Source organism: Gossypium hirsutum, chromosome D07 (genome assembly GCF_007990345.1).
Source record: "Gossypium hirsutum isolate 1008001.06 chromosome D07, Gossypium_hirsutum_v2.1, whole genome shotgun sequence".
Lineage (NCBI taxonomy): Eukaryota > Viridiplantae > Streptophyta > Magnoliopsida > Malvales > Malvaceae > Gossypium > Gossypium hirsutum.
Genome location: NC_053443.1, coordinates 21,993,747 through 22,000,464, shown reverse-complemented (window position 1 = coordinate 22,000,464; position 6,718 = coordinate 21,993,747). Strand labels below are relative to the sequence as shown.

The 6,718-nt window shown below is 35.5% G+C and overlaps 2 protein-coding genes across 3 annotated transcripts; one reads left to right on the top strand and one right to left on the bottom strand.

Moving 5' to 3' along the window:
* Positions 1-1,283: 1,283 nt before the first annotated feature.
* LOC107954420 (RNA-binding protein 38) lies at positions 1,284-3,955 on the bottom strand. 2 transcript variants are annotated; one of them, XM_016889967.2, is made up of 7 exons: positions 3,816-3,955; positions 3,496-3,697; positions 3,267-3,399; positions 2,823-2,940; positions 2,624-2,660; positions 2,296-2,527; positions 1,284-2,169 (listed from the first exon to the last, which is right to left on the bottom strand). In XM_016889967.2, exons 2-7 carry the CDS (start codon positions 3,685-3,687, stop codon positions 1,952-1,954), a joined length of 930 nt encoding a protein of 309 aa, XP_016745456.1. In that variant the 5' UTR covers positions 3,688-3,697; positions 3,816-3,955; the 3' UTR covers positions 1,284-1,951. The 2 variants fall into 2 exon arrangements, with proteins under 2 accessions (XP_016745456.1, XP_016745455.1); XM_016889966.2 differs by lacking the exon at positions 3,816-3,955 and having other exon boundaries at positions 3,496-3,711.
* A 204-nt stretch (positions 3,956-4,159) lies between these two features.
* Positions 4,160-5,282, top strand: LOC107954421 (60S acidic ribosomal protein P1). Its single transcript, XM_016889968.2, has 4 exons — positions 4,160-4,298; positions 4,450-4,529; positions 4,706-4,924; positions 5,026-5,282. Exons 2-4 carry the CDS (start codon positions 4,458-4,460, stop codon positions 5,077-5,079), a joined length of 345 nt encoding a protein of 114 aa, XP_016745457.2. The 5' UTR covers positions 4,160-4,298; positions 4,450-4,457; the 3' UTR covers positions 5,080-5,282.
* Positions 5,283-6,718: the final 1,436 nt, after the last annotated feature.

The window sequence follows — 6,718 nt, the reverse complement described above, 5'->3', positions numbered from 1 at the left end:
AAAGAAGGAAAGAGGTTTGACCAAACACCACACAGTCCAAATCCGTTGGTTTGGTACTAGCCAGTAAAAATCTAGACCTTTTCTGTTTTTTTCCTTCGAAAAACATTAATTAATTAAGGTGAAATTAAAGTAATCTTTATAACATCGGGTTCTTTTTTTTCTTTACTCTTTATCCTAAATTATTCAATTTTACCATTTTATCAAGATAATGGTTGACAACTAGGGAAGGAAAAAAGAAAAAAGAAAAAAACAACCCATTGGCGTTGAGCCCATAGGGCAGAGGGGACCTTGTTGTCTCAAAACGGGAAGGCATGTCAGTGGATAATGTTTAGATGAAGTTAGGTTGGGTTTTGATTGATGGACAATCGACAAAACACTAATAATAATTTGCACTTCTCTCCTCTGTTTTTTTTTCAAATGTTCAATTATGCTGCATAGCAAAGCTGTGGGGTAATTGGATTACTGATCACTATTGAAGGCCAGATTGGGGAGAGAGGGGGGGTTCAAATGAGGGAAATGTTTGTCCTGTTTATCCAAGGAAAAAAATGGGTCAGTGAGCCAAACAGGCTATAAAGGGATAAAGAGGAAAGAAAGCATATGAATGAAATGGAAAAAGAACAGAAAAGAAGAAGAAAAAAAGACCCACAAATGGTAGAAACAGAACATGGTATGGTAAGAGAAAATATGGAAAATGGAAGGTTGAATACAGCGAAGCAGCAGATTGCTAAGGTTGTCAAGCAATGCAAGCTCATTCATATTATTATTGATTGTTATTCTTTATGTTTTCATTATCGTAATACAAAGAGGGAGAAAAGTGGTCATACATACAGCACAAAAAGGTTGCTTCTTTCATTTTTCATTGGACAAACTTTGCCTACTACTGGTCCCCATCAGCAGCTTTATTTATTACTAAATGTTTGTTTATATTTAACCTTGAATCTGCCCTTACAAGTGAATTTCATCTCTTTACAACAGTTAGTTTATTAAATTGGAGATTGAAAAAACACTATAGCAGTATATATCTCCTAGTTTTTGTATTGATTTGCCATCATTTCCATAGAACAAACTTTTTTCCAGGCTTTTAATGAATTGGAAGGATCAAATGTCAGTATTCAGAAGAATGATATGATTCAATCGGCATGCTTGACTCTGAAATAAGTAAAGGGCAAACCCCATTGGATTCCATTGTCTAAACACATGCATTGAACTCGAGGAAAAGAGAAGGATTTGATGGATTGGATTAAAAAAAAATTACCCACTGAAAGCCAGAAATAAAAGACAAATGAGATAATACCATCTTATTATTCCAAGTAATCCTATGTTTGAAAAGTATCAATCATGAATGATGAAACACAACAGAAAAGAGAAAAAAAATTTATATAAGTTAATGGGTGAGCTATCCGAGCTCGCCGTTTTACTTGACCAATAAAATCAAATTTGAGTTCAAAGATACAAAATCAATCTTTTGAACCACTTTGCTACAAATATGAACAAGATTGTCATCGGATGCTTTTTGCAGCCGAGACAAAATCATTTGTAAGGTAGAATCCAAAGCCAATATTTAGGTTCCACCTCATGCACATGCATACACGAACGAATATGATTTTCTTCTCCTAATGCTAACAACTAATTCAGACTCTCCCTACTGTCCTATACCAAACATGTATGATGAATCGGTGACTCGAATAGATAATGAACTGTAAACAGTTAGTGGAGCGAGCTTTACATCTAAAATGCCCGTTCCATGAATGAACAACAAACCCCTACTAAAATTCTTCAGTTCCATGTCTTGTTATGCTAGGTGGTCAGGCATGAAGCATCCTTCTTTTGACTCAAATAAACTTTGTTGTATTCTTTGTTATTCAATTGTTTCCGTTTACTCTCTACCTTTGCTTCCCTTTCAAAACATCTTTGATTGTATTGTGAAAGACGCTGCATCCCACAACAGAAATTAACTTGATGTTTTCTTTTCGGTAGGTGTCCCAGAAATTTGTGAAGGACCTGACTCCGTTCCCACCACCCTAGTTGTTGCTATAGTTGCAGGGGGTAGTGATTCTGTAGTCGGTGATGTTGTTTTTTCCGTCTCCGATGACGACACAGCTGTTCTTGCTGCTGTCGTAGTTGCTGTAGTCGTTGTCGCTGTTGTCACAGTTGCTGTAGTTGTAGGTGCTGCAAAATTTATCGGCAGACTTACTGTTGAATGTTGCATTAAAGTTGTCTTGCCATAGATATTATAAGCCAAGAGAGAAAGTGACTGGACTATGTAAACATTCTCCGGATATGTAAAATACTCACCTGTGGGAGTTGTTGCCGAAGGCATTGAAGACGGAAGTGATAGGATCCCCTGCTGAGGCAGATAAGGATACTGTAGCATTTGGGGATATTGGACACCAGAACCATGAGCTTGGCTATTTTGTGCATATTGAGCATAAAATGGATAAAAATTATGAAACACTCCGGGTGTCATCGATGCTCCAGCAGTGTAGTAAGGTGAGAACTGTTGACCTCCATACAAACTATAATAGTTCTGCAAAACACCATCAAATTTAGCTAATCAAAGCAATGTCAAAGAATTTGTTGTAATTTTATTTCTAATTTTCAAGCTCTGTTTATAAACACTAACCAAAGGATAAATACTGTCTTGGGAGTATCCCGTATACCTGAAAGTAACCAAGCAGGGAACGAGGATGATGAAAGGAGATAAATGAAGCAATCAAGAGTAGTAAAATGCATGTTAAATGAGAAATGCCATTGAGGCTTAACCAGTTGGGATTCATGCAGGCAATGCCATTGAATTTCATTTCTAAAATAATTGAACTCACCCATAAGCGGAGTAAGGAATTGAATATTGACTATTAGGTTGTTGGATGAATGTTGATGAGGAACCATGATAAACAGGCGATGCCATCAACCCAGGTGCAGGTCTAAACCGTCCAGCTCCTGCATTTATTGACTTCATCTTAAATTAAATTGTTTCATAACTCTAGTTTTTAGATCCACTTTTCAGTTTACCAGATCACATTGACCAGTATGAAATGTTTACCCAATATGGTAAAAAACACATCTTCAGAATGAACAAAGGAAAAAAAAGGATTTTTTTATCCTTTGAAATATCATTATCAAGCAATAACTTTCCTCACCCCAAATATTGAAGTGAATATTTGCCAGGACCATTTAAGATATGCATAAAGAGTTGGTATTGAGATAAGGAAATGGCATTTCAACAAGAACCAATACAATTAAAAAGAAAAAGAGAGAAAGAAAACCATGTTGTGGAGTTGGTGCATGAGTCTTCTGTGCACCCAATGAAGCAAGATTGCAGTTCGCCCTCCTTCCATCAATGGTAGGAGAAGGGTTTTGACATGCTCTCATGGCTGCATCTGGATCCTTAAATGTAACCTGGAAATGGAAAATAAGGATAATCAGCTTCTAATTGTCATATGGAATGAATGATATGTATATATACATATTAAGGAAAGGGATGAATAAGCTTACAAAGCCATAGCCCTTGGATCTCCCAGTATTTTTATCTGTGATAACAACAGCCTCAATAATCTCTCCAAATTGCTCAAAATAACGCTTCATGGTATCTCTTTGAGTTTCCCAAGCCAATCCACCAACAAAGATTTTCGTAAAAGTTGTGTCATTGTACTGCCCTGCTCCTGGATTGTTGCTACCACCCACCATCTGAAATTGCCTTTGTTGAGACATGTAAAAAACAGAGAATAATCTCCCAAATAAAAAAGAGAAACAGAGATGAAAGAAAATGGCTAAGAATCCCACAAAAAACAAAAAAACAAAAACAAAAGAACTACCCCAGAAGCCAAATATAGAGTGGTTAAAAAATGGAGAATTCTTTTTTTCAAAAAAAAAAGTGAACTTTGATATTGGAGAGTCGTTTCTATGGAAGATCACATCAGTGATCAATCAAACCCAAAAGCCTTTTTTTTTTTTTATTTAATCCCTTTGGCCTTCTTCAAGCACTCGTGCAATCGTGTATCATGTTTTTTTGTTTTCTCGGTGTTTTTTCTTTCTTTTTTGTTGTTGTCGTTCGTTGTTTTAGCTGTTGTTTTTTTTTTCCTAATGTTATATAACTGCCATTTTTTTACAGCCACGATAATTTTATTTTATTGTTTGGTTAAATGGGCCTCCGAAAACATAGGAGCCCAATTTACAGGTTCTTTTTCCTTTAAAACCATTTTCCTTAAACTCATTGAGAAAACCCTAACAACGTATTGCTCTCAGAGCGGCGCTGCACAGCTTGCCGATAACCCATCACTCCTATATTCATCTTTCAGGTAAATTCATTGATTTTTTTTCCATTTCTTTTCTTGTTTGTTTCTTGCGAAATTTGAATTTATTTTCTTTTCTTTTTTCGGTATTGATGTAAATCTTTACGTTGATTGTGTTTTAATTGCTTTATTTATTTATTTGGTTTAATTTTAATAGCATAAACGATGTCTTCGGTTGGCGAAGCTGCTTGCTCTTATGCTGCTTCGATTCTCCATGATGATGGCATCCCCATCACCGTATCCTTTATGCAAATAATTTAGGGTTGTATGATTTATTATTTGATTTTTTTTAATTCTTTGATAGGATTATTGGAAAATAGGAATTTGATTATTGTTGTTGAGAGATTCCCAATTTGTATGGGAACATAGGTATTTTTTTGGGGGGGGGGGGTTTCTTTAACTGTCATTAATAGGCTGAGAAGATTGCCACGCTAGTTAAAGCTGCCAATGTCTCTGTTGAGTCTTATTGGCCAAGCTTGTTTGCTAAGCTTTTTGAGAAGTGCGACATTGAGAATCTCATAACCAATGTTGGTGCTGCTGCTGGTGGTGCTCCGGTCGCCGCAGCTGCACCTGTTGCAGCTGCTAGTGGAGGCGGTGCTGCTGCTCCTGCTCCTGCAGAGGAAAAGAAGAAGGTGGAATTAAAAATTACGAATAAATAAGTGGATGTGATATCCTTGTCTCTATTATTTCCTTGCACCATTTATACTGATATGTAATTCTTGGCTATTTGCAGGAGGAACCAGAGGAAGAGAGTGATGATGATATGGGATTCAGTTTGTTTGATTAGGAACTCCTTTTAGTATGTGATTCAGTCGATTACGGGTTTAGTGTATTAAGCATGACACTAACGCTTTTGAGTTTTATTGATTTTGGTATTTGTCTCTTAATTAGAAGTGTTACTTTGAATGAAGTGACACTGATGAATGCTTCCTTTTTGAATTATATGTTTGAATTTTCTTATTTATACAAGTATATTTGACCTTTTTTTTTTGTTCCATTCTTCATTGAGTGTTGAATGGTATTTGCTTTATTCTTTTGCAATGCATGATTTTGTTTTGGTTTTGATTGTTGGTTCATTATGCTTATAGATGACATCTCTTGATTTGATCCAACTGAAGTTATCAGTTGTTGGGAATAGCTATTTGATACGAAGAAATAAACTGTAGCGAATTTCTATATTATCTATTGTAGAGTGGGAAAGTAGGACGAGAAGAAAAAGAGTAGTAAAATGGAAGGGCAGAAAGAAAGAACATAAAAGCTGAAAGACAATTAATATTTATCAAATTTTGTATTCTTTTAATCATATGTTCATTTTGTATTTTTTCTATTTCTTCAACTTTCCATCTTTACGATTTTCTTCACCAATGTTTCAAGCTGATTCTTTCGGGATATTCCTTTAAAAAATACATAAATTAATTGCCAATCACACCATTGATTTAGTACTAAATTGATAGGCATGGAGTTCATGGTTAGACGTTTATGTATATAAATTCCTTCAAACATTTCCATTATAGTCTAATTTGGTCGTTGCATTATGAGGTCACCACCGATGCGGGTTCATTTTGCAAAGACCACACAAAAAAGACACCTGAAACAAGTAGAAGCGAAGCGTATTTATGGCCCTGGTCCTTCCTGTAACATGGCCAATTGGGCATCAATTCTCGCAATCTACCAGAATATATGGAGCGTCAGACATCTGTAATATGTTTCAATCATGTAACCATGGAAATGAAGCTAAAAGGGAACACAAGGAAAGCACCGAACCAATGCGTTATAGAACATGAACATGAAGATTGAACGGAGATAAGACCAGAAATATCTTGCATACCAAGTGTTAAGTTGGCCAATATAGAAAGTGAGGAGAATTGTTGGTACCAAGTTACTATATTTCTGTTTCCAACTTGCAAGCAATTGCTGATCAGAACGCTGAATGAAGTCATGAACCCTCTGCCAAGCTGCAGTGAAGGTTGCCATAAAATTAGATACGCAGGATACATAAACAACTAAAACGGATAATATAGATGTCACATATACATATGATAAGAATAATTAAATATTATTTATGATCATAAAAAATTAGCTCAAATTGAAAGTGGTCAAATACGGTTAAGATTCATTGGACTTCAATTATTAAATAAATAAAATTTTATATATTAAGGTTATGGGCTAATAAACATACAATTGTCTGTCTGTTTCTATTCAAGCTTTGCTGAAATCAACAGAGAAAGCTAGCAGTTGAGGGGAAAAAGAAAAATGTAAGTTATATAGCTTTTATACTTCAAGAATGGTCCAACTCTGAATCTGTTGGTTCCAAGGAAGGCGTCAGAGTTCCTATTATGTATATTATGGAAGCAGCCTCTCAGTGACACAAATATGATAAAAATTTTCAGGACATTAATGAAGTGAGTATGTCGTCTCCTCCCAAA